General features: G+C 24.6%; 3 protein-coding genes across 3 annotated transcripts; all 3 read left to right on the top strand.

The window, feature by feature from the left end:
* Positions 1-1,723: 1,723 nt before the first annotated feature.
* On the top strand, positions 1,724-2,651 carry LOC124929773 (putative xyloglucan endotransglucosylase/hydrolase protein 1). Its single transcript, XM_047470166.1, has 4 exons — positions 1,724-1,886; positions 2,013-2,117; positions 2,262-2,394; positions 2,471-2,651. Exons 1-4 carry the CDS (start codon positions 1,724-1,726, stop codon positions 2,649-2,651), a joined length of 582 nt encoding a protein of 193 aa, XP_047326122.1.
* A 16,309-nt stretch (positions 2,652-18,960) lies between these two features.
* LOC124929772 (xyloglucan endotransglucosylase/hydrolase protein 3-like) lies at positions 18,961-20,066 on the top strand. Its single transcript, XM_047470165.1, has 4 exons — positions 18,961-19,135; positions 19,411-19,511; positions 19,614-19,804; positions 19,886-20,066. Exons 1-4 carry the CDS (start codon positions 18,961-18,963, stop codon positions 20,064-20,066), a joined length of 648 nt encoding a protein of 215 aa, XP_047326121.1.
* A 5,157-nt stretch (positions 20,067-25,223) lies between these two features.
* Positions 25,224-26,475, top strand: LOC124929771 (putative xyloglucan endotransglucosylase/hydrolase protein 1). The gene is made up of 4 exons (XM_047470164.1): positions 25,224-25,386; positions 25,814-25,914; positions 26,013-26,203; positions 26,292-26,475. The coding sequence occupies exons 1-4, from the start codon at positions 25,224-25,226 to the stop codon at positions 26,473-26,475; spliced, it is 639 nt and encodes a 212-aa protein (XP_047326120.1).
* Positions 26,476-27,695: the final 1,220 nt, after the last annotated feature.

Below are 27,695 nucleotides of genomic sequence, written 5' to 3'. Positions count from 1 at the left end.
AATATTTTGCGACAATTTTATAGAAAGACAAAATGAGACTGGTAAACTTAAAATTATTCACATTAATAGTCCCTAGAGCTTTACGAATGAGACATATCAAAATAGAGTTCTAACTCTTGTAAAATGATGAAAAACGATAAAAACGTTAAATTAATTTCATAATTACAATTTTAAGGAAAGACCACGCCTTCTTAAAAAAAGTCAAAGTAACTTGTCGCATCCCAACACTTTATCATTTTCGCACCCCTTCATAACCTCCTCAACCTCCACTGTCGAAAAACAAGCATCTCTTTTTGTGTTGTATTAATTGAATCAAAAGTAATATCATTTACCTTAAATGACTCTTCAAACAAACTCTTATAGTTTACAATACTCACAAAGATTTCTATTCATTATCATGAACTTCCCCTAGATTAAGATCAAATTAAGCACATTATTTATTGATTGCGCATTAGACTCTTAACCATGTAGCTCTACTTCACTAGTGTGTTCCAATTTATTATTTCTTACATATATCGAACAACTTACTAACCATTTCAATTTGAGAACTAGCCTCCTTAGCAGAGAGATCACAAATCTCCTTGCCTCGTCGATGACATTAATTTTATTACATAAGTCATTAATTTTAGCACAAAATATAGATAAAATATAGCACGATCTTAGCGGAGAAAAAATAATTTTGAATAATAAAATATTTAAATCCTTAAATTTGTAGAGATTTTATTTTGTAATATAATATTTTAATTAGTTAATTTTGGATCACAAATTACAACAATTGTTCAATTTTGATCATTACAGTTTTTTTAAGAATAATGGCTAGTGTCAAAGTATTTGACTAGTTACTAATTTTGAAGGAAGACTAACATACCAATTTATCAATGCATTTTACAAATGATTATTTAATTTTTAATTGTGTTTTAAAATGATTGAATAAAAAGAATTTGATACTCATAAACAAATTACACTTAAATACCTCTTCACTGTATGTGGATATCTAGAGTTCCGAAATTCTAGGTTTGAGGTCTTAGATTCTAGGTTCGAGTCTATTATGCGGCAAGTTTCGCTCACATAGGTAATTGGTTAAGTATGTTTGATAGTCATGTGCAGCGGCAAGTTTCGCTCACATAGGTAATTGGTTAAGTATGTTTGATAGTCATGTGCTTAATTCGTAGGGATTAACCAAGAATAAACAAAAACCAATATTTTAAAAATAAATAAATTAAAAATTGCTTTCTATTCTATACAACCATGACCTTTTGAAATTGTTCAGAACAAAAAAGAAGCAAAGCTATCAAAATTATAAATTTTATAAATTTTTTCTACTAGAATAAGTTAACAAAATATTTTTTTATAATTTTATAGGAAATAAATTGTGTGCAATATTTAATATATATGTTAAAAATTAATTTTAAAAGGTAAATAAAACAAATCATTTCTCTATCTTATAGTTAGTTAGATACAGTCTGAACCAATCAATTAACTTATAAATTCTTGTACTAATCACTATAATGTCACTTTAATTACCTTTTATAAACTCTATAATGTCACTTTAATTACCTTTTATAAACTCTATAATGTCACTTTAATTACCTTTTATATCTTCAAAAAATTATGTACTAATCACTAAGAAATTATGGATACTAAAATATGTATAAATATGCAATGTTTGTAGAATTAATTAACCAACAAATTACAAATATAAATAAGTAATCAAGAACTGAAGATGGGTATAGCGAGAGCGAGTCTGATTCTTCTGGTTTTCGTGGTCGTTGTGGCTACGAGCGATGAAGTATTTGACAAATATTATCAACCCTTATGGGGAACTGATCATATGAATGTCACTGATCAAGGCAAAGAAGTCCAACTTCGCATTGATACATCTTCTGGTATGAATAATTTTAATTATCACTCTTTAATTTACTTTTCTTTCTACAAAATACATTATTCCAAAGGGTAATAGAATAAAGACATTGATAAGTTGTTATAATTGATGTGATGAATTATTAATGTAGGGTCTGGATTTAAATCAAAACGAGAATATTGTTCCGGGGTATTCAGAATGCAAATCAAGATATCGGAGAAGATAACCGGAGGAGTTATTACTTCTTTTTATGTAAGTAATGTCCTATATGTTATTTTTATTTTATGTTCTTTGTCTCTTTTTAACAATTATTATTATTGCTGTTGTGACGACAATATTCAACTAATATCTGGAGGAGGGGCTAACGGAAATCACGATGAGATTGACTTTGAATTCTTAGGGACAAACGGGACCTTGCAAACAAATGTGTTCGCAAATGATGAAGGTCATAGAGAGGAGTTGGTTAAACTAGGGTTTAATCCTTCTGCAGACTTTCACACTTATGAACTTAATTGGAGTGCTAAGAAAATAGTGTAAGTTCTTTAATTAACTGCCCTAAAACATTATTGAAAATATAATTGATCTTGTATTGATGTCGTCAAATTACAGGTTCAAAGTGGATGATAAGACGGTAAGGACATTCAATTACCCCACGAATTACAAATCGAGGCCTTTGCATGTGGAGGCGACCGTTTGGAATGTATCATGGGCTGGAACTGTAGATTGGTCTAAGGCTCCTTTTACATCATACTATCGAGGGTTCTACATTAATGGAACTTCCTGCAAATAGTAATTAATTCATCTAATTACTAATCTCAATAAGACTAATTAAATTATGCCTATGATCATTGATGTAATAATAATTTTTGAGTTGAATAATTGGTAACTCACTATATATATATATATATATATATATATATAAATATAAGTGGATATCAAATAATAAATATTAATGGATTCAAATCCAATTTTCTGTTAAGAGATTACTATATATTATGAAGTTTAAATTAATTCTTCTAATAAATTGTGAACTTTATTTTTTCTTTCAAATGACCTATTCTTATAAACATTTGTTTTTTTTTTTTTTTCAATTCTTCAAATAAATTGTTATAAAAAATAAAATAAAGATGATTTGGTTTATTAGTGGTTATTTGGATTAAATCCAAGTATATCCAGTTTAGACAAATGAAGAGTAATATTACTTTAATATTATAACAAATATATCTTCCATTAGAAAATAAGTATGTTCTACAAAATAAAGTAAATATAAATAGACAATAATGAGTATTTCATATTCATGTTGACCATGAACTTACTAATTTTGAAATAAGACATGATAAATAGGAAATTGATTTCCAATATTATGATGAACCATAAATAGGTAAAAGTAGAAGAGCAATTGTAGAATTAGAAGGAGAGCTAAATCTAAACTCTCAGAGACTTGGAGGAGAAATGATTTGGGCGTAACTACTTAACTAGTTAAAAATCCATAATTAATTTTCTTTTACTGAATAAATAAATAAATAAATAATTATGCGTTAATCACTCAAGTAATTGTGGATATTAAAATATGTATAAATATGTAATGTTTCTACAATTAATTAATCAACAAATTAAGAATATAAACAAGTACTGATCAAGAACTCAAGATGGGTATAGTAAGAGAAAGTTTGATTCTTATGTTTTTTTTTGGGTGCCAGTGTGGTTATGAGCTATAAATTTGGTGTGAACTTTATTTAGACTTATGTTTGTTTTACATTTAGGTTTTCAATAGATTTTACCCAACAAACCATTGGCTGGAGGAGCCCATTTAATAAGAAAAAGTAAGTTATTTAGTTAAATTTGTTAAGTTCTAATATAAAAGTAACATAATGGTTTAGGATGTAAAATAAAATTATTTTATTTAATTATAGGTTCAAATCTCACCAAAAACAAATTTTTAAACATTTAAAACATAAAATTAGGGCAACTAAATTCTTTTCACATTTTTCTACTCTAAGGCTGAGGCAGTACAATCCACGGAGTCGACACTAATTTTACATAACAACAAGAGAGAGCAGAGATAAAACAAATTCGGGGTTTGAGGTAGCATCTGAAGAAAATTACTATTTACCGGTGTTTACACCGTTGGATCAATTTCAAACGTTGACAACTTGTTGGTTATTTATAGGACTACATTCTAAATGGTGAAGATCTATATTCCGAGGTTTTTAACAGAAAACAAAATTGCAGAATTGATATGATTGGTTGTTCTTTCTTGTTCTTAGTTGTTATTGCCAAAATTGTTGTGTAATTTTGATGCAATTGAGACTCTAATTTGATTGTATTTAAATTGAACACTTACTTGTAACCTTGTTGATAATAGTTGATTGTTAAATGGTCTGTTTATGTCTCGTGGTTTTTACACTCGATTTGAAGACATGTTTTTCAACGCTAAAACTTGTTTTTCAACGCTAAAACTTGTTTTTCATCTCAATTTCATTAGTTTTGTTCATTTTTTAATTAAAAAAGTGTTTTTTTTTTTTTACAAATATTATCTCTTGCTTTCGGGGATTTGATCATTTTTGTGTAACTGATCAAGGCAAAGAAGTCCAACTTCGTATTGATACCTCTCCTGGTATAAATAATTTTAATTTAGACTATTTTCACTTTTTTTTAATTTTTTTAAAAAAAAAAAAATTAACATCATAAAATCATTTAAAACTAACATTATTTCAATGGACAGTAATAAAAAAAATGATAATTTCATTATCATGATGTACTTACTTAATGTTGAGAATATGGTTTATATAACCTTGTATTCAGAAGGGTATACTGTTAATTTCTTTGTCATGTTCACTACAAAAAAAATGTCCATTAATAACTTATTTTTGCAACTTAAATATAACTAATACATTTTTTGAGAACATGTAACTTAAATTATAACATAAATTCTAAATAGTGGAAATATTGTAACATTTTTTACATTAATTGATTGTTGATAAAAAAAATTAAAAGCTTCAAATAAATTGTTGTTAAACAAGTCACTAAAGAGAGAATAATGTTTTATTAATTAAAATGGTGCAATTTTTTATAACAAATAATCATTCCAACTTTTAAAGCCACATTAATATAGAGAGATAATACAAATAATATTGTTAATATTTTAACTACCATATATATATAAATATTCCAACGTTTTCATCCACTTTTATAATTATAATGTTTTATTTCAATAAAAGATAAATAATAAGTGACCATAAAAGTTGGAAACTCTAATCTTATCTTATTGTGCAACTAAGTTTGTGTTAAATATTATTAACACTAATATGTAACTTGTTTCGCAATAAAACTATAATTATATGTTGCCAAATGAAGTTACAAATATAAGACAATATAATTTGATTTATTATTTATTTATTAAGATGCTTTCATTCTTAATTAATTCTTAATTAATTTTAAAATTTATTAATTATATGTTAAATAAAAATTCAATATGTTTTGCATTAACAAAAAAAATTGTTTTACTTTACAATTTTTTTTTGCAAGTTTAAAATAAAAAGTAAATTAAACTATTTTTAAATATATTTTGAATTATTTCTAAACTAATTTTGTTATTTATCTTGCATTACAGATAATTGAATATAATCTTCTAACTTATTTCGTAATCAACTTTAAAAACTTATTTTGTATTAATAAAATGTTAATTTTATAAATTTTTTTTTGCAACTTTCATTTAAAGTAAAATTGCAAAATAAATTGTATTTATAATTTTGGAAATGAAAAGAAAAAGAAAAAACTTAATAATTAATTAGTTAAAAAAATTGCATAATATTACATAACTATGAATATGTGAAACTAAAAGGTTTACAAATAAACAAGACATGTTTATATATATATATATGTCATATATATATATAATAAGTTTTTAATTAAATTGTTTGACATATATTTAAAATCAAGGTAAATATTTTTTTGGATCATAATTTTTTTTTTCTGGATAGAGTAATAATCGGAATAGATAACTAATGTAGGGGAGATTTAAGGTAGCTTCTAAGAGACATGGTATTATGTAGCTTAGAATATTTTTTTATTCAATAATTCGAATGTGTACGCAACTTGTAATTTCAATGCTATTTATCAATTGTTATAAAACTAATATTGGAATTTAAGTTGAATAGTTATTGACATATTGTTTAATTTATATTTGTTGTTTCATTTAGAAATAATAGTAATTTATTTTGTATTAAACTTATTATAGAGTTATTTTGTAACTTGTTTTACAATGTTAATACAAATTCAAATTGCAATTTTTGTTTTATATATAAAAATATATATATAATTAATTGTATATTACATTATTTTATTGAATAAGAATCAATGAAATTTAAATTTATCTATAAACTTATTATTTATAAATTTACTAACTTAATTCTTAATTATTTATACATATTGTAAGAAGTATCCATTTATTTTTGTATATAATTATTTATTATAAATTAATTATACTAATTTTGCAAAAGAATAATAATAATAAAAAATAAATAGTTATAGAATAAGTAAAATTAATAATATTAAAATTAGATATGAGTAACTTGTGTAGGAGCTAACCCATTGGGTTTTTACTAACAATTTTGATAAACAATGTATGTATTAAGTAGTTTGGAAAATTCTTTGTTCTATTTATCAACTATTATTGTAACTTTATAAAACTAAATATTGCAATATAAGTTGAATAACAATTGATATGGTATAATCTATCTATTAGTTTCATTTATAAATAAATAAGTAATGTATTTTGCATTATGTATATTAGAGTTATTTGTAATTTGTTTTGTAATAAACGTATCAAATCACAACTGGCCTTGCGACTTTCATATAAAATAAAATTACAATTTGAATTGCACATCCCATGGTATTAATATTTGAACATAAAATTAAATAATCATAATTAATTAGAATAAAAGATGAATCTTTAAACATAACAAAGAGTTGAACATTTAAACAAATAAACTTACTAATTAAGTATCAAAAAATATCCAATGATTCGTGAGTTTCACTAATTTCCTCCGACCCACTCCCTTCAGATTCATTTCCACTTGACTCACTTCCTTCCCATTCAACATCTTCAAATTCATTTTCTTCACTTACGTTTGTATCATCGATCTCGTCAACCATACCATTAGGATCACTTAAATTGTTGACATCATATAGTGGTATATTTAGGGGATATCTAGTTGTATAGTTAGCTCTTCTTGTTGATACACCAAATCTTGTATTAACTATGTATATAACTATGGTTACAAGTAGGGTTTATATAACTATGTATATGTATCAGGACGGTATATTGGTAATTTCATTGTCACAAATTCTTGTATTAACCTATTTTTGAAAATAAATTATGATCCGAGTAATTAATAAAATTTAGGCTCTATATTTGAAGAGAATTTTCCTTGCCTAAACCTTTAGTAGATTCATTTTTGAATAGCTAATTCCGTACTACTATTTTGTATGAGCATGACATTTAGGTCAATTTCCCGGTTAATTGTGATGGTTAATATAAAATTTTATCATTTTCAATTTAAGTAATTTAGTAAAAACATTAATTTGAAATTGTTATATTCCATTTCGATGAGGAAAAAATAATAAATCCGACATCTGATAGGAAACACGGTATATTATCTATAACAACTTCATTTCTCCTCTTTATACCATTTTCTTTAGAGGTGTTTTTTAAGTGAGCACGTTCAGTCTTATTTTTCTTCAAACTCTCCTACCCTTGTTTATTAAATTAAATAAGCTCAGAAACTATTTCTCCTTTTCACATTTGTAACTAACCTGGAATTGACTGAATTGAATATGAAGAGATATTAGCACAAAGTGTACGAGTAAGATTTCAGACATCTCGAATTTGATGATTTTCAAAAGTAACGTGAAACATTTCCATAATATATTCCTTTATATTTTCCTTGCCTTTAAACATCATTGAAATTAGTCTCTTAAAAAAGTGTTATAATTTTTTCTTCATCACATTTTTCTCAAAATACTTTTCGATTTTGGTAAGGAAATCTTTGGCATTGGTGATCTCATCTGATACCGTACCCCTAAAAGCCTTAATATGCTTGTTTTATGAACTTAAGACTAAAGCGATTGAACAGTCCCACCTCTCATAGATCTTCATATCATGAGAGTTACTATCATCTGTAATAAGAGTAAGCTTATCCAGTCCCACCTTTCATAGATCTTCATATCATGAGAGTTACTACCATCTGTAATAAGAGTAAGCTTATCCATTTTAAACGATATGTCTATATCAATGCATCCAATGAACAATAAGAATGTTCTCTTTCGGTACTTAAAATTGCATCCATCAAGGATCGGAACTAAATTAGTATTAACAGTAGCAACAAATGAATTCAAGTAATAAATTATATTAATAACATGTTCAAGTTTATAATTTTAAGAAATAACTAAATTCAAATAATAATTTATCTCATCTCAAACACTTAACACAATATTAATATCATGTTTTTGGACAGTAATATTAATAATAATAGTATTTTATTGTAATGATAACCATTAATAATAAGAGTATAAGACATGTCAAAGAAAAAATCTATTTTTAGATAATTAATTATTCATGATTTTATAATTAGGGAAAAAACTCACTTATTTACTTGTACAACTAGTTCACTTAGACGTATATACTAATAAAAAAATTATTTAAACATATGTATTATCAAAAACAGACTCATTTAACATATGTTTATAAACCAAGTTATTTTTTAATTTATATATTTATTAATTAAATATTAATATATTCTCTCTCCTTCTTTCCAGATCAGATTTTCTGCTATCGAATGGGGTGTTCCCCTGTTGCGGACCAATCAAAACTCAGCATTATTATTATATTAATAAATTAAAACTGGGTTGAAAGGAAGAAAGAGAACCCGGAACCCGTATTTTATTCCGGGTTCAGCAGAAACGAAAATGAGTGAAGCTTCTTTCGCTTCACTCTGTTTTACATGACCATTGAAGAGATAGTCTACAATGTTTTACATAAAGTTGTCCATGTAAAACTAATTGATATATATTTACTGTTGAGTGAAGCGAACTTCAATTGACTCTGATTTATAAATTATGTTTATAATTTTATTTATGATATATTTAAATGATTAAATAATAATTCATATAATTTTATTTTTGATATATATAAAATAAAATTTATAAATTAATATAATTTTATTTAAAGATCAGTTTAAAATAATAATCATAAATTATGTGATTTAAGATATTTAAATTAATTTTTATGAATTATTATAATTATATGTTATAATTGTGATATATTCAAATGAATTTGTACAAATTATTTCATAATGTATATATTTAAATATTTAATATGCACAAATTTTTTATAATGTATTGAAATATATTTTGACAAATTATTTAAAATTTTATATAATTATATAATTATATATTAAATATATACATATAAAAACATATTTTTAATTATTTTTGAAAGATATTTAAATAATTTTGTAAATATATTTAAATAAATTTGTAAAACAAAAATATTTATTTTTTTTGTAATATATTTAAATAAATTAAAATATTTTAAAATTTATTTTTAAGATATTTAAAAAAATATTTAAATTGTTTTATATTTTATATAATTATATATTAAATATATATAAATGTTCATGTAAAACCATTAACACATTTATATAAAAACATTTATACGTTCATGTAAAAACATTTATGCCTTCATGTAAATCTGCAAAAAAAACAAAAAAAAAAAACAAGCGCTATCACGTGAAGCTTGTTTCACCTGAGTATTTACAACACTCAAATGAGTGAAACAAACACTACCAAGTGAAGCTTGTTTCACTCGATATTTACAGCGCGCTTAAAGAAGTGAAGCAAATTTCACTTGATATTTACATTTATAAGATATTTAAATTAATTTATTTTAATTATTTTATATGATTATATATTAAATACATATATAACAACATGTTAAAAAAAATTTGTAATATATTTAAATAAATTTGTAAAACAAAATATTTTTAAATTTTTTTGTAAGATATTTAAAAAAAATATATTTAAATTATTTTATATTGTATATAATTATATATTAAATATATATAAATGTTCAAGTAAAATTATTAACACATTTATGTAAAAACATTTATATGTTCATGTAAGAGCATTTATACCTTCATGTAAGTCTGCAAAAAAAAAAGCAAGCTTCGCCTGGGGATTTACAACACTCAAATGAGTGAAACAAGCACTACCAGGTGAAGATTGCTTCACTCAATATTTACAGCGCTAATAGAAGTGAAGTAAATTGATATTAAATTTGTAAGATATTTAAATGAAATTACTTTAATTATTTTATATGATTATATATTAAATATATATATATAAAACAACATGTTCAATTTTTTTTTAATATATTTAAATAAATTTGTAAAACAAAATATTTACAGCGCTAATAGGAGTGAAGCAAACTTCACTTGATATTTACATTTGTAAGATATTTTAATTAATTTATTTTAATTATTTTATATGATTATATATTAAATATATATATAAAAATATGTTCAAAATTTTTTTTAATATATTTAAATAAATTTGTAAAACAAAATATTTTTAAATTTATTTTTAAGATATTTAAAAAAAATTATTTAAATTATTTTATATAATTATATATTAAATATATATAAATATTCATGTAAAACTATTAACACATTTATGTAAAAACATTTATATGTTCATGTAAAAATATTTATGCCTTCATGTAAGTCTGCAAAAGAATAAAAAAAACAAGCGCTACCAGGTGAAGTTTGCTTCACCTGGGTATTTACAGCGCTCAAATAAGTGAAACAAACACTACCAGGTGAAGCTTGCTTCACTCAATATTTACAGTAGTGATAGAATTGAAGTAACTTCACTAGGTATTAAATTTGTAAGATATTTAAATGAATTTTCTTTAATTATTTTATATGATTATATATTAAATATATATATATATATATAAAACAAAATGTTCAATTTTTTTTGTAATATATTTAAATAAATTTGTAAAACAAAATATTTTAAAATTTATTTGTAAGATATTTTTTAAAAAAATATTTAAATTATTTTATATTTTATATAATTATATATTAAATATATATAAATGTTTATGTAAAACCACTAACACATTTATGTAAAAATATTTATACGTTAATGTAAAAGAATTTATGCCTTAATGTAAGTCTGCAAACGAATAAAAAAACAAGCACTACCAGGTGAAGTTTGTTTCACCTGAGGATTTACAGCTCTCAAATGAGTGAAATAAGCACTACCAGGTGAAGATTGTTTCACTTAATATTTACAGCGCGGATAGAAGTGAAGCAAACTTCACTTGATATTAAATTTGTAAGATATTTAAATGAATTTACTTTAATTATTTTATATGATTATATATTAAATATATATATATATATAAAACATGTTCAAAGTTTTTTTTGTAATATATTTAAATAAATTTGTAAAAAAAATATTTTAAAATTTATTTGTAAGATATTTTTTAAAAAAATATTTAAATTATTTTATATTTTATATAATTATATATTAAATATATGTAAATATTCATGTAAAACCACTAACACATTTATGTAAAAACATTTTTACGTTAAAGTAAAAGCATTTATGTCTTCATGTAAGTCTGCAAAAAAAAAAACAAGCGCTACCAGGTGAAGCTAGATTCACCTGGGTATTTACAGCGCTCAAATGAGTGAAACAAGCACTACCAGGTGAAGCTTGCTTCACTCAATATTTACAACGCTGATAGAAGTGAAGCAAACTTCACTTGATATTTACATTTGTAAGATATTTAAATTAATTTATTTTAATTATTTTATATGATTATATATTAAATATATATATAACAATATGTTCAAAAAAAATTTAATATATTTAAATAAATTTGTAAAACAAAATATTTTTAAATTTATTTGTAAGATATTTAAAAAAAATTATTTAAATTATTTTATATTTTATATAATTATATATAAAATATATATAAATGTTCATGTAAAACCATTAACACATTTATGTAAAAATATTTATATGTTCATGTAAAAGCATTTGTGCCTTCATGTAAGTCTGCAAAACAATAAAAAAAACAAGTGCTACCAGGTGAAGCTAGCTTCACCTGGGTATTTACAGCGCTCAAATGAGTGAAACAAACACTATCAGGTGAGGCTTGCTTCACTCAATATTTACAGCACTGATAGAAGTGAAGTAAACTTCACTAGGTATTTAAAAAAATATAAACAAGCGCCTTTTACATGAACGTATAAATGTTTTTATATAAATATGTTAGTGCTTTTACATGAACATTTATATATATTTAATATATAATTATATACAATATAAAATAATTTAAATATATTTTTTAAATATCTTAAAAATAAATTTTATAATATTTTAATTTATTTAAATATATTACAAAAAAAATTAAATATTTTTGTTTTACAAATTCATTTAAATATATTTACAAAATAATTTAAATATCTTTCAAAAATAATTAAAAATCTGTTTTTATATGTATATATTTAATATATAATTATATAATTATATAAATTTTTAAATAATTTGTCAAAATATATTTCAATACATTATAAAGAAATTTGTGCATATTAAATATATAAATTTCATAATTTGTACAGATTCATTTGAATATATCACAATTATAACATATAATTATAATCATTCATAAAAATTAATTTAAATATCTTAAATCACATAATTTATGATTATTATTTAAACTGATCTTTAAATAAAATTATATTAATTTATAATTATTATTTTATATATATCAGAAATAAAATTATATGAATTATTATTTAATCATTTAAATACATCAAACATAATTTATAAATTAGAGTCAATTGAAGTTCAATTCACTCAACCGTGAATATATATCAATTAGTTTTACATGGACAACTTTATGTAAAACAGTGTAGACTGTCTCTTCAATGGTAATGTAAAACAGAGTGAAGCGAAAGAAGCTTCACTCATTTCCGTTTCTGCTGAACCCAGAATAAAATACGGGTTCCGGGTTCTCTTTCTTCCTTTCAACCCAGTTTTAATTTATTAATATAATAATAATGCTGAGTTTTGATTGGTCCGCAACAGGGGAACACCCCATTCGGTAGCAGAAGATCTGATCTGCCTTCTTTCTCATTAATTAATCAACTCTCTACTTTTATCTTTTTCACAAATTTTTTATTATTCCTCAATAATTATTTTAATTTTATATTTTTTTTAATATTTTTTTCTTATATTAACATTGATTATTAATTATTTTAAAATTGTTTGGTCCCAATACTTATATATAATATTAAATATAATAGTGATTTATTCTTTCAACAACAAAAATCCTTTAACACAAAAATAAAATAATTAATAATCAAGAATTGGATAATAATATCAATAGATTCATCCAACAACAAAAGTCTAATAATCAAATATTAGACAAAACAATATTCATTATTACTACTATAAGCCATGAATCAAAAATTAAATAAAAAATTATTAATTTTATTTTTGTTAAAATTAAATTAAAAAAAATAAACTCTTCACAAAAATACTAAAGTGGAACAAAATTAATAAATAAATTGTTAAAAAAAAATTCAAAAATAAGAATTTAAAGAATAAAAAAAATAAAAAAAGAAAAGAAAAGAAAAGAAAGAAAAACTAATATAAAAATAATAAAAAATTTAGAATTTAAATGATTTAATTAATGAAAATGAAAAAGAAAGAAAATATATTAATATTTAATTAATAAATTTATAAATTAAAAAAAATTAACTATATTTACTAAGATGTTAAATGAGCCTATTTTTGATAGTATATATCTCATTTTTGACAGTATGTAGGTTTATATAATCTTTTATTAGTTTATACGTTTATACTAGTAATTACACCTAATTATATAATTAGCTCAATTAATTATCAATATTTTAAATAAATAATATAATCACATGAATTACACAATATTAACATTCAAAATTTTCTTAAATTAATTTCAACAAACATAGTCGTTTTATTGAATATTTATATCAGTCAATACAATTCAAATTAATGAACAACAATATCATTAATTTAAATTTAAATTTAAATTATATATATTATATATATCTCAAATCAATAATATATAATTTATATATCACATTAATATTTAAATAAAATAATATAATTGTGTTATTCTTAATTAAATTTATTAATAACCTTAATATAATTTTATTAATATTAATAAAAACTTTTCTTAGTTTACATATATATATATATATATTTATATATTTATATTTATATTGACCCTTCTTTATATAAGTAAAGAATAAGCATGTGTTGCTTAATTCCCTCTTTATATATATATATATATATATATAGAAAGATATCTAATATATATATTCTCTAGAAAATTATTTGAAATTATTAAAACAAATATATATTCTTAATAATATGATTTGAAATTATTAAAACCAATATATATATATATATATATTCAAAAATATAGTTTAAAATTATCAATAAATCCATACACATATATCTACCCCCAAATGATATATATCATTGCAAAATTAAATTAGGACACCATGATTCTAATATCAATGGGTTAGATTTATCTTAATTAAATCACAACTTATATTAGAAATTAAAACTAAGGACATGTTTAATATGGAATGATTATTTTAATTGATTAATATGTCAATTATGTTTATTTCTTTGTTAATAAGGCAGTAGAGAGAAAATGACTTTATACTCACTTTAATTAGTTTGGTTGGGTTATTTCTAATTTATAATTTTTATAAAATTAAAAATACCATTCTCAATGTAACTCCAATTTATATTGGACAAATACACTTTTAAATCATAAATTTGATTTAATGTTAGATCATATTATTTTGACTTATATAAAATATAACATTTGCACTATTATTTATTATACTAATAAATTATAAATTCATTATTATGGCCTACTTTTATGTTTGTGATTACATAATATTTCTTTAGTTATTGCACAAATATTTTAATTAGGAACCTCCATAATCTACAGGACTATACCACCATCAATACCTACAATGACTACTTTAAATGTATAAAAAAAATAAAAATCTTAAAGAAAGTTGGTGAATTTAGCTTTAAATATTAAATATACTTTAGTTTATATTTAGTAAATAAAAGCACTTTCAAAACATTTCATTACTAAAACTAGTAAACACTAAAATACATTTACCTAGAGCAAAATTTTTAAAATAAAAAGATTTAGACCCTTAAATTTAAAGAGAATTTTATTTTGAAACCTAATATTTTAGTTAGTTGATTTTTAGATTTATTCAATTCTTTTTTTTTGAAAAATGATTAAAATTATTTTATTAAAATTCCAAAAGTGGGAGGGTCAAATATCAAAGTAAGACAACCTTAATTATGATTAAAGGAGGATAACAAACAATCCTAAAAAACTTGATTAGTAGCAATTAAGCAGAGATTACAAACAAAAATTATAAACTATATTAAATCTTAATTATCTCAATCATGATTTTTATTTTTATACCAACCTGTTGTATCAACCTGTTGTCTTCCTCTTCCCATTGTCCCTTCTCTTCTCATTTCTCTTGTAATGAAAGGTAGATGAACTGAAAAAGTTGATGAATACTGTTTATTCTCATTTTGATTTCTTTCTTTATATGAACCTGTTTTGTTTTGATAGAAATAATTATTTTTCAAGATTTCTGGGTTCTTCACCTTGTTGTTCTTAACTTGAATTCTAGATTATTGTCTTCATTTCCTTTAGCTTTGGAATCCTCAACAACTTTGGATTCTCTTATTCATCTTTATTAGTCTAAGTATCTTCCTCTCTGTTTTCATCAACAAGCACTTCAACTTGATTTGATTGCGATTCCTCAACTATCTCTTCAACATGATTAGGTTGAGGTTCCACCACCTTCTTCGTACTACTTTCTTATTGTACATAATTTTCTTTATCTTTTATTTTCTGTTCTTTAAACACATTTTTCTCTTTGATTATAGACACTTCTGTTTCATTTTCATGCATCTTTACTTTTTAACCTTTATGATTTTTTTAATATTATTCCTTAGCCAAATCACATTTTGGACTTGCATGTTGGAAATATTGCAGAAAGAGCTTATGTCTGACCTCCACTCATAAGTGATTTTCATGATAGTATGTTTTCCTTGTATGTCTACTATTGTCATACTTTTCGACGGTATGTTTCTAGGATGCACCTCAATAGGTTCAATTTTGATCGCAACAGTTTTTTTTTAAGGATAATTACTTTAGTGTGCAAGTTAGCTTTTAAATATTTGACTAGTTATTAATTTGACTAATAGGCATAGTGTTATCTATACATTTAACTAAGTTTTAAATATTTTTTTATACATAATATTATTTTAAATTGATCCTTATATATTTATTTTTGTTTGAAATTACTCATTTTACATTTATTCCGTTTGAAATTTTTCCTTACTACATTTATTATTTTGACAAATAAACTGATTTCGTCTTCAAATAAAATTATATTTATTCTCACTCTCAATTCATTCTCACTAAGGGGATAATCGTCATTTAATTTGGTGTAAGTCCTGTCTAGCCGACCGATTCAACCTTACAAATTTTGTATTACGATGTCATATTTTATATCTTGTAATGTCTATCGTATTATTTACATTTTAACTATATAACTATCGTACATCTTTCTCTCCTTCAAAATCAATATTCTTTATCGTTTATGTTAGAATAAGAAGAAAGATTGTATTAGAATGATATATTGAATTACATAGATTATGTCTATTATATAAACATTATATTGAGCTTATAAGGAAACTAATAATATAATATAATATTAATATAATATAATATAATATAATATACTAATGATATTATCACAATTTATATAATATTGTGATAGTATCTTACATATATTTTATCTTATATTCTAACATTCCTCCTCAAACTCAAGATGGAAAACGTTTGAACAGTTTGAGGTTGAAGACGAGATGATGAAATGTTGATGTTGGATTTTTCAAGCTTCAAAAAAAACTCGTGAGCTCCATCCAGTTAAAGGATGGTAGTGTGTTGACGGATAAACTAACGAATAGGCATAATCTCATAGAAATAGAATGCTAGGGTGAAACAACAACCGAATAAACTCCGAAGTTATTCGCGAGTCTCGAAATTCATTCAACGACGGGATGACAGTGTGTTGCATTAAAGAAAACTAGCGAAAAATGTATGTAGAATCCCATGGAAATAGAATGTTGGAGTGAAACAACACCTGTAAAACTCATTCTAACGAAAGAATGGTAGTGTGTTGACTAAATAACCAGTAAATGAGCATATATGATTGGATTAACACTAAAAAATATGGCATTAACACTGGGATAAAACAACAACTGAAAATAAACTCAGAGAATATGATTGTCGGAGAAAAATAAGAACAACATAATTATTTGAAAAAAAAAAACTATTATTAAAAAATATAATAATTATTATTAGAGATTTAATAGAGTCCTCCATCAATGACTAAAATAACTGATGGAGGCAGCGGAAGACTAGATTGATATCATATTAGAATAAGAAAAAATATTGTATAAGAATTATATATTGAATTACATAAGTTAGGTCTATTATATAGACATTATATTGAGCTTATAAGGAAACTAATAATATAATATAATATTAATATAATATAATATACTAATAATATTATCACAATTTATATAATATTATGATAATATCTTACATTTATTTTATCTTATATTCTAACAGTTTAGATGATTTTGGGGTCAAAACACAATATCTATAAAAAAAAAAAAGATTTGACTGATGAGTAACAACCTTGTTGCCGTCTTAGTTTGTAACACCGTTGTCTGAAAATGGAACATAATAGATGCGTCGTCGTTTGAGAATTGAGTTGAAAAATCATCTCAAGATGAAGTGAAAATTTTGACCGCAATAGGATTTAGAAAAAAAAAATGGATATACCACTCATTAGAGAAATTTGTGTCATTTTAAATACAAATTAACGGTTTTATAACATTTTAAATGGTTTTAGATATTTATGGTGTACATTTAAACAAAAATAAATGTAGTAATATAAATAAAATAAATATGTAACATAAGCAATTTCAAACAAAAATAAATATATAAGCATCAATTTAAAATAAGATCATGAGATATTTAAAACTTAATTGAATGTATAAGGTACCTATTAGCCCTTACTAATTTCTAAGAAAGTCTAAGATACCAATTTATATTATTGTCAATTGTGATTAAAAATTATTGAACAAAAAAAAAATAGATACTCATGAATAAATTAAACCTAAATACTGATTTTTTAAAATTAAGAAGAGTTAGCATAATACCCCACAATAATGATTCTTTGCTTCTATTCAAAGTGCTCCCAGTTTTCAATTCGATACAACCATGACCTTTCAAAATTGTCCAAAATTAATCTCATTAAATTAGTATTTGAGAAATATTATGGTAATTCGTTATCGTATGTGTCACGAGAATGTTGAATCGACAACTCACTTACTGTTGCATTGTCGTTGGTCGATTATTATCTGAAGTCTTTTATGGAGTATTACTATGATAATTCATTAGGTGATGCTCGAGTCTTTAGGCAGTTACTGGAAAATTAGGATTGATGTGAATGATATGTTAGGCATACATATTTGAGTTACTATTCCAATTATTTTCGATTGTACCATCTGATTTAATAGAAATCGTCGAACTTTTATTGATCGTAGTCGTCCGATGCACTATCATTCATAGTATAATTATTATGATATTTTCTAAGATTCGTTCTGGAAAGTCGATAGAGTTGATCAGAAGTTAATTGTTTTTCTCGAGTACCAACGAGCTCGATAATCTATTGAGTAACGTGGTTTTTATTTTTATTTTCATATCATAATTTGTCATTATACTTAAACGATTCTTATCATTTTTTAACCTACACGTAGTATTTAAAAAAAAGAAGATATGGATATAAAAATATGTATAAATATGTAATGTTTGTAGAAGATCAAGAAAAGAAATGAAGATGGGTATTGTTAGAGAAAGTCTGATTCTTATGACTTTCGTGGCCGTAGTGGCTATAACTATAAGCGATGCAGTACCATTTGATACATATTATCAACCCTTATGGGGTCCTGATCATTTCACTGTCACTGGTCAAGGCAAAGAAGTCCAACTTCTTATTGATTCCTCTTCTGGTGGTATATATGAACAATTTTAATTATTATGACTATTTAATTTCAAATTTATTTAAAAAAAAAATAATAATAATTAACACCATAAAATCATTTAAAACCAACATTATTCCAAATGGTAATATAATAAAGACATTGATAATTTCATGACTAATCACCAAATGATAATCTTGATTCCAAAGGGTTTTCTTAATTAGCTAACATCTAAAACAAATGGGGAGTTTCTATTTGTATTGTTCTTAATTGATTCCTACATTTGATGTGATGAATTATTAATGTAGGGTCTGGATTTAAATCAAAACAAGAATATTGTTCCGGGATATTTAGAATGCAAATAAAGATATCATACAAGTTAACAGGAGGAGTTATTACTTCTTTTTATGTAAGTAATTAATATCTTTTTTTATACTATTTATCTCTTTTAACAATTATTATTAGTATATATTGTGAATTGTTAATCACAATTTGTGATGACAATATTCAGCTAATATCTGGAGGAGAGGCTATCGGAAATCACGATGAAATTGACTTTGAATTCCTAGGGACAAACGGGACCTTGCAGACAAATGTGTTCGTAAACGATGAAGGTCATAGAGAGGAGTTGATTAAACTATGGTTTGACCCCTCTCAAGACTTTCACACTTATGAACTTAATTGGAATGCTAAGCAAATCTTGTAAGTTCTTTAATTAATTAGTTACCCTTAAACATTATTGAAAATATAATTGATCTTTAATTAATTGATGTAAATTTACAGATTCAAAGTGGATGAAACGACGGTAAGGACATTCAATTACCCCGGGAGCTACATTCCGAGGCCTTTGCATGTCGAGGCGGCCATTTGGAATGTATCATGGGCTGGAACCGTGGATTGGTCTAAGGCTCCTTTTACATCATACTATCGAGGATTCTACATTGATGGCACTCCCTGCAAATAGAAATTAATCCATCTAATTAATAATCCCAATAAGAATAAATAAATTATGTCTATGATCATTGATGTACCAATAATTTCTTAGTTGAATAATGTGGTAACTCACAATATATGGATATCAAGTATTAATCGATTCAAATCCAATTTTCATTTAAGGGATTACTATGTATTATGAAGTTTAAATTCTTCTAATAAAGAATGGCAATATTGAATTAATATTGACTACATCTCTGTGAACTTTTTTTTCTTCCTTTCAAATAACCTATTTTTATAAAGTAAAGATAACATATGCAATTTCATAGCCCTATCTTGGGCTCTTAATATTTTATTATTATTAATTTTATTTTTTTCTTTTTGTCTTTGTATATTAAATATATATTATACAATATATTTTTTTTTATCTTAGATTTTTTTATCTCATTTATTAATTTTTTTCTGTTAAAAAATTTTAAAAAAAAATTATTTATAATTTTAGAGGCCACAAAATTTAAATTTACGTTAAATTTAATCCTGAACTATATAGAAGGGAGCTAAATCTAAACTTAAGTGACTTGGATGTAAAATTAGAGTATCATTTAGGGTGTGATTGATAACCCTGAAATTTGCATTGGAATTGGAATTGGAATTGGAATTGGAATTGGAATTGGAATTGGAATTGGAATTGGAGGGTCCAATTCCAATTCTTATGTTTGTTAAACACTTTAATATTAAGAATTGGAATTATAATTCCAATGAAATTCAATATTTTATAGTTCTTAATTCTAATATTTTTAGGTCGGAATTGTAATTCCAAATTAACACGTTTTTCATGTTTTTTGACATGTTTAACACGTTTTTCATGTTTTTGACATGTTTAACACGTTTTTCACATATTAAACACGTTTAACACGTTTTTCACACGTTTAACATATTTTCATATTTTGGCACGTTTAACAGGTTTTTGACACGTTTATGATTTAACACGTTTTTTACGTCATTGACACGTTTAACATGATTTTCACGTTTTTAACACGTTTAACATGTTTTTAACACGTTTTTAACACGTTTTTAACACGTTTAACACGTTTTGGCACGTTTAACACGTTTTTGGCACGTTTAACACGTTTTTGACATGTTTAAAACATTTTGACACATTTAACACATTTTTCACGTCATTGACACGTTTAACACGTTTTTGACACATTTAACACGTTTTAATGTCCTTTACACGTTTAACACGTCCTTGACACGTTTAACACGTCCTTGACAAGTTTAACATGATTTTCATGTTTTTAACACGTTTTTGACACGTTTATCACGTTTTTGGCACGTTTAATACGTTTTTGACACGTTTAACACGTTTTGACACATATAATACGTTTTTCACGTCCTTGACATGTTTAACACGTTTATAACACATTTAACAAGTTTTTCACGTCCTTAACACGTTTAACACGTCCTTGACACGGTTAACACATTTTTAACACGATTTTTACGTTTTTAACATGTTTAACACGTTTTTGACACGTTTAACACGTTTTTGGCACGTTTAACACGTTTTTGACACGTTTAACATGTTTTGACATATTTAACACGTTTTTCACGTCCTTGACACGTTTAACACGTTTTTCACGTCCTTGACACGTTTAACACGTTTTTCACGTCCTTGACACGTTTAACACGTTTAACATGATTTTCACGTTTTTAACAAGTTTAACACGTTTTTGACACGTTTAACACATTTTTGGCACGTTTAACACGTTTTTGACACGTTTAACACGTTATTGACACGTTTAACATGATTTTCACGTTCTTAACATATTTTTGACACGTTTAACATGTTTTTGGCACATTTAACACGTTTTGACACATTTAACACGTTTTCACGTTCTTAACACGTTTTCACGTTCTTGACACGTTTAACACGTTTTTGACACATTTAACACGTTTTTCACGTCCTTGACACGTTTAACATGTCCTGGACACATTTAACACGTTTTTGACACGTTTAACATGATTTTCATGTTATTGACATGTTTAACACGTTTTTTACTTTTTGGCACATTTTGCACGTTTTGGTACGTTTAACAAGTTTTTCACATATTTAAGACGTTTTTGACACGTTTAACATGTTTTCACGTTTTTGATACATTTAACATGTTTTTTACGTTTTTGACACGTTTCACACGTTTTCACGTTTTTGACACATTTAACACATTTGTTTACGTTTTTGACATGTTTACCACATTTTGACTCGTTTAACACGTTTAATATGTTTTTCACGTTTTGGCACGTTTAACAAGTTTTTCACATGCTTAGAACGTTTAACATGTTTTTGACACGTTTTCATGTTATTTACATTTTGGCACATTTTGGCACGTTTAACAAGTTTTTCACATTTTTTACACGTTTTTGACACGTTTATCACATTTTCACATTTTTGACACATTTAACACGTTTTTTTTACGTTTTTGACACATTTAACACAACTGTTTACGTTTTTGACACAGTTAACACATTTTTTATGATTTTGAAACATTTACCTCATTTTGACACGTTTAACACGTCTTTGACCATTAAACACATTTTTTTACATTTTTGACACGTTTAACACATTTTCATGTTTTTGACACCTTTAACACATTTTTTTTACGTTTTTGACACATTTACCTCATTTTTGACACGTTTAACACATTTTTTACATTTTGGCACGTTCAACAAGTTTTTCACATGTTTGAAACGTTTAACACGTTTTTGACACGCTTTCATGTTTTTAACACGTTTAAGATGTTTTTAACACATTAAACACATTTAACATGTTGTTGACACGTTTCACATGTTTTTTACATTTTTTAAACGTTTGACATATGTTTAACACATTTAACACGTTTTTCACGTTTTGGCACGTTTAACAAGTTTTGCACTTATTTGACATGTTTAACACATTTTTGATACGTTTAACACGTTTTTACGTTTTTGACATGTTTAACACATTTTAAACTTATCAAAACGTGTGAAAAACATGTTAAATGTATTAAAAATGTCAAAAACGTGTTAAATGTGCCAAAAACGTGAAAAATGTGTTAATAACGTGAAAATTGTGTGAAAATGTGAAAAACATGTGTAAATGTGTGAAAAATATGAAAAATGCGTGATAACGTGAAAAACGTGTGAAAACGTGTTAAAATGTGTAAAACGTGTTATACATGCCAAAAACATGTTAAACGTGTGAAAAACGTGAAAAACATGTTAAACGTGTGAAAACGTATTAAACATGTTAAAAACGTGCCAAAAACGTGAAAACATGTTAAACTTGTTAAAGTGTGCGAAAAACGTGTGAAAACGTGTTAAACTTGTTAAAACGTGTGAAAAACGTGTGAAAATGTGAAAAACGTGTGAAAAACGTGTGAAAACGTGAAAAACGTGTTAAACTTGTTAAAACGTGTGAAAACGTGTTAAAACGTGTGTAAAACGTGTGAAAACGTGTGAAAACGTGAAAAATGTGTTAAAACGTGAAAAACATGTTTATCGTATGAAAACGTATTAAACGTGTGAAAAATGTGTTAAATGTGCCAAAACGTGAAAAAATGTGTTAAACGTGTCAAAAATGTGTAAAACGTGTTAGACATGCCAAAAACGTGTTAAACGTATGAAAAACGTATTAAACATGTTAAAAACGTGCCAAAAACGTGAAAAACGTGTTAAACTTGTTAAAACGTGTGAAAAACATGTTAAACGTATTAAAAATGTCAAAAACGTGTTAAGCATACTAAAAACGTGAAAAACATGTTAAACGTGTGAAAATGTGTTTTAAGTGTGAAAATTTGTTAAACATGTCAAAAACGTGTTTGAACGTGCCAAAAACGTGTAAAAATGTGTTAAAAATGTCAAAAACGTGTTAAACATGTCAAAAACGTATTAAACGTGCCAAAAACATGAAAACATATTTAAAAAGTTAATATTTTGAACCGATATTTTATTTTACAAACATAGAATTAGAATTGAATTACAATTCTATCATTTTCCCAAACATAGGAATTGGAATTGAATTATAATTCTATAATTTTTCCAAACATAACATAAGAATTTTAATGTCAACTTTCATGGAATTGGAATTAGAATTTCAATATCAATGTCAATTTCAATTCCCCCTCATCAAACACACCTTATAGAATTAAGGTAAAGATAAAATATTTGCTTGTAGTTAACTACAAACCGGAATGAAATCCGCATTTGCGAATCTTTCTGGTGAAAAAACCTTATACATTGAAATGACAAAGGATTCATTAATACATGTTACACAATAAGAATAAATATATTGTGAACATCGTTCACGTAAAGACTTATTAATAGATTACTAATAATATAGAACTATTTTTATTAAACTCAAAATTAATTGTGTATAGATAATATTAATTGTATTTTCAACTTAATATTAAACTCAAAATGAACTGTGTATACATGATATGAGAATAATATTAATTGTGTGGAGTAATATAAACATTGATTGGTCAACCTTCTACAATAACACAATTTGATGGGTCACATTTTGCTAGAAAATAATTAAGAGGATTTATTTTTAGAATAAATTTAGCCCAGTATGGATTAATTATGAGTTCTATCTTGTATATCATGTCTAGGTGTGGTTGAATAAATGGGGTACATTGCAATTGTAGATATATTTTGTTGCCTTATGTCTAGATTAAAAAGTTGATAAAAAATATATGTGAGATTTGAACCAATAACCAAATAAAAACTCTAAATTTATTTTAAATCACTAAGCTACAATCTTATATATTTAAAAATATAATAGATTTAACTAAAAATCTTAGTATTTGAAATAAATGGACTGATAGGTACATTAACAATGTCTCTTACAGTATTTTACTTCTTTTTAGAAGAGATTAGTCTATAGTTATTATATACAGTTATTGAGATTATAAATTTTGAAAATAAATAAAAAATATTAACTTCTTTTTCTTTTAAAACACACTAAAATAACTCAAATATTAATTAGTGTTATCTTATATATCAAATGTTTTAGTTGTTTCGGAATGAATAAATAAATATGCACTAATCACTTAACTATTTATGGATATAAAAAATATGTATAAATATGTAATGTTTCTACGATTAATTAACCAACAAATTAAGAATTTAAATAAGTGATCAAGAACTCAAGATGGGTTTAATAAGAGAAAGTCTGATTATTATGGTTTTGGGAGTGGTTGTGGTTATGAGCGATGAAGTATTTGACAAATATTATGAACCCTTTTGGGGATTTGATCATTTGAGTGTCACTGATCAAGGCAAAGAAGTCCAAATTCTTATTGATGCCACTTCTGGTATGAATTTTTTTTAATTATTATGACTATTTTCAATTTTATTTTACTTTAAAAAAATTAATTAACATCATAAAACCATCCTTTTTCAAAGGGTAGTAGTAACAAAATGATAATCTTGATTCTTTTAAATAAATTAGGTATTTCCTCACCAATTTCAAATTTAAGGGATATTCGATCGGCTCTATTCGACTTTGTTTGAAAATATCTATGTCGGAGTTGGATCTGAACGTGGATCTGGGTTTGAATCATATATATTTATTTATTTGAAAGTTTTTTTTTTTTTATTAAGTATCTCATTTGAATGTTGATTTAAACAAAATAATATTTTGAATTATATATATTTAATAATAATAAAAAAAATCTTTCAAATTAACTCAATTGCACTTCAGTTTGAAATGTGATATTTGTTGTGATGAATTAATTGTAGGAGCTGGATTTAAATCTAAACAAGAATATTGTTCTGGGATATTCAGAATGCAAATAAAGATATCAGAAAAATTAACAGGAGGAATTGTTACATCTTTTTATGTAAGTAGTGTCTTATAATTCTATTTAATTTAAAGAAAATTGATGGGTTTCTCTTCTTTGTCAATCTTTTAACATTTTATTGTGATGACAATATCCAGCTAATTTCTAGCAACAAGAATGAACCAAAACACGACGAGATTGACTTTGAATTTATAGGGACAAAAGGGAAGTTTCAGACAAATGTGTTCGTAAACGATCCAGGTCATAGAGAGGAGTTGGTTAACCTATGGTTTAATCCCTCTGCAGCGTTTCATACTTACGAGATTAATTGGAATCCTCAGCAAATCTTGTAAGTTGTTTAATTTAATTGCGCGCCCTTAAACATTAATTATTGAAAATATGATAATTGATCTTGTATTGATGTCGTCAAACTACAGGTTCAAAGTTGATAATAAGACGGTAAGAACGTTCATTTACCCTCCGAATTACATTTCGAGACCTTTGCATGTGGAGGGGACCGTTTGGAATGGATCATGGGCTGGGGCTGTAGATTGGTCTAAGGCTCCTTTTACATCGTCATATCGAGGGTTCTACATTCAAGGCACCCCCTGCAACAAATAAAGACTCATTAAATTTTGTTTACCATCATTGATTTAATTACTATTTATTTCTAATAATTGAATAATGTTGTAACTCACTATATAATATGGATATTGAAATCCAAAAGTGTGTTAAGAGATTAGTAAGTACCAATTATAGGAAATTTTGGAATTTTCTTCCATTGATCCATTCACATTGAGATGGTATTGAAAGTGGTATTTACATGTTCAATACCACTTGATTTTTTACCTCAAGTCTTTCTTTAGAAATGATTAATAAAAAGTTATACTGTGTGTTTAAAATTTGCTGTAATACTAGAATTTATGGCATTTTTCCATTAACATAAACTTAATAAAAAAAATTCAGTTAGATATTTGTTACTGAGACTTATTTATTCATCATCTTTATTTTCTTTAAATATAAAATTTTAGTGAACTTTGCTTATATTAATATGATAATATATATTTAAGTAAGATGTTAGTTATATAAAAAAAAAACATAAATTATAATTATATGATACATTATATTTAATTTTTCTATGGTAAAGTTTAAGATATATTTTCTCCCACCACCTAACATATGTGTTTGAATCTCCACTACAAAAAAAAAAAAACATTTGTACAAGTTTTAAAATAATTTATGTTATTATACTTAGCGCGTAAAAATTGTGTCGGTATGAAATTTGGCCGACGCATAAACGTGCGTTCGTACAAATACGCGTAATCTTGAACTGATAAAAAATAATTGTGCACAGATAATATTTTCAAATTTCATTTTTATTATTTTAATTTTAAAATATTTAAAAATTAAGATAAAAGTATAAATTTCAATTATCACAAATATTATATTATTAACTATACTTGATTCAATTCATAACATCTAATAATTTTCAAAATATTTAACTCCAAATTATGTTTAAAAATTTGTAACTACAAATAATAATAGTTAGTGATTGAACAATATTATTTCAACTTCAAATGTTGAATACTGTTGTTCAAATATTTTACAATACTACCAATCAACTGATCTAACAAATTAAGTGAAAACATAGGTTTATGTTTGGATTTGTTATTTAGAAAGAATGATTTTTATGATTTTGAGGAGTTTGAATTTTTTTTTTTGATAAAATAACTTGAAATATTTTAATATATAATAATAAAATAAAAATAAAGAACATTTTAGTATTTTAGTTTATAAATTGAGTGATATAATTAAGGTGTAAAAGAGAAATAATATATTTT

This window comes from Impatiens glandulifera, chromosome 3, assembly GCF_907164915.1.
Source record: "Impatiens glandulifera chromosome 3, dImpGla2.1, whole genome shotgun sequence".
In the NCBI taxonomy this organism is placed as follows: domain Eukaryota; kingdom Viridiplantae; phylum Streptophyta; class Magnoliopsida; order Ericales; family Balsaminaceae; genus Impatiens; species Impatiens glandulifera.
Note: the sequence above shows the minus strand (reverse complement) of the source record. Positions and strands in the feature narration are given on the sequence as shown.

What these genes read in the sequence shown, in the direction of transcription:
- LOC124929771 (XM_047470164.1), top strand. Translation starts at nt 25,224, where the DNA reads ATGGGTTTAATAAGAGAAAGTCTGATTATTATGGTTTTGGGAGTGGTT. An exon ending in GAATTGTTACATCTTTTTAT is followed by an intron (nt 25,915 to 26,012) that starts GTAAGTAGTGTC and finishes GACAATATCCAG; the next exon opens with CTAATTTCTAGCAACAAGAA. An exon ending in TGGAATCCTCAGCAAATCTT is followed by an intron (nt 26,204 to 26,291) that starts GTAAGTTGTTTA and finishes GTCAAACTACAG; the next exon opens with GTTCAAAGTTGATAATAAGA.
- LOC124929772 (XM_047470165.1), top strand. Translation starts at nt 18,961, where the DNA reads ATGGGTATTGTTAGAGAAAGTCTGATTCTTATGACTTTCGTGGCCGTA. An exon ending in TATTGATTCCTCTTCTGGTG is followed by an intron (nt 19,136 to 19,410) that starts GTATATATGAAC and finishes TTATTAATGTAG; the next exon opens with GGTCTGGATTTAAATCAAAA. An exon ending in GAGTTATTACTTCTTTTTAT is followed by an intron (nt 19,512 to 19,613) that starts GTAAGTAATTAA and finishes GACAATATTCAG; the next exon opens with CTAATATCTGGAGGAGAGGC.
- LOC124929773 (XM_047470166.1), top strand. Translation starts at nt 1,724, where the DNA reads ATGGGTATAGCGAGAGCGAGTCTGATTCTTCTGGTTTTCGTGGTCGTT. An exon ending in TCGCATTGATACATCTTCTG is followed by an intron (nt 1,887 to 2,012) that starts GTATGAATAATT and finishes TTATTAATGTAG; the next exon opens with GGTCTGGATTTAAATCAAAA. An exon ending in TATTACTTCTTTTTATGTAA is followed by an intron (nt 2,118 to 2,261) that starts GTAATGTCCTAT and finishes TTGAATTCTTAG; the next exon opens with GGACAAACGGGACCTTGCAA.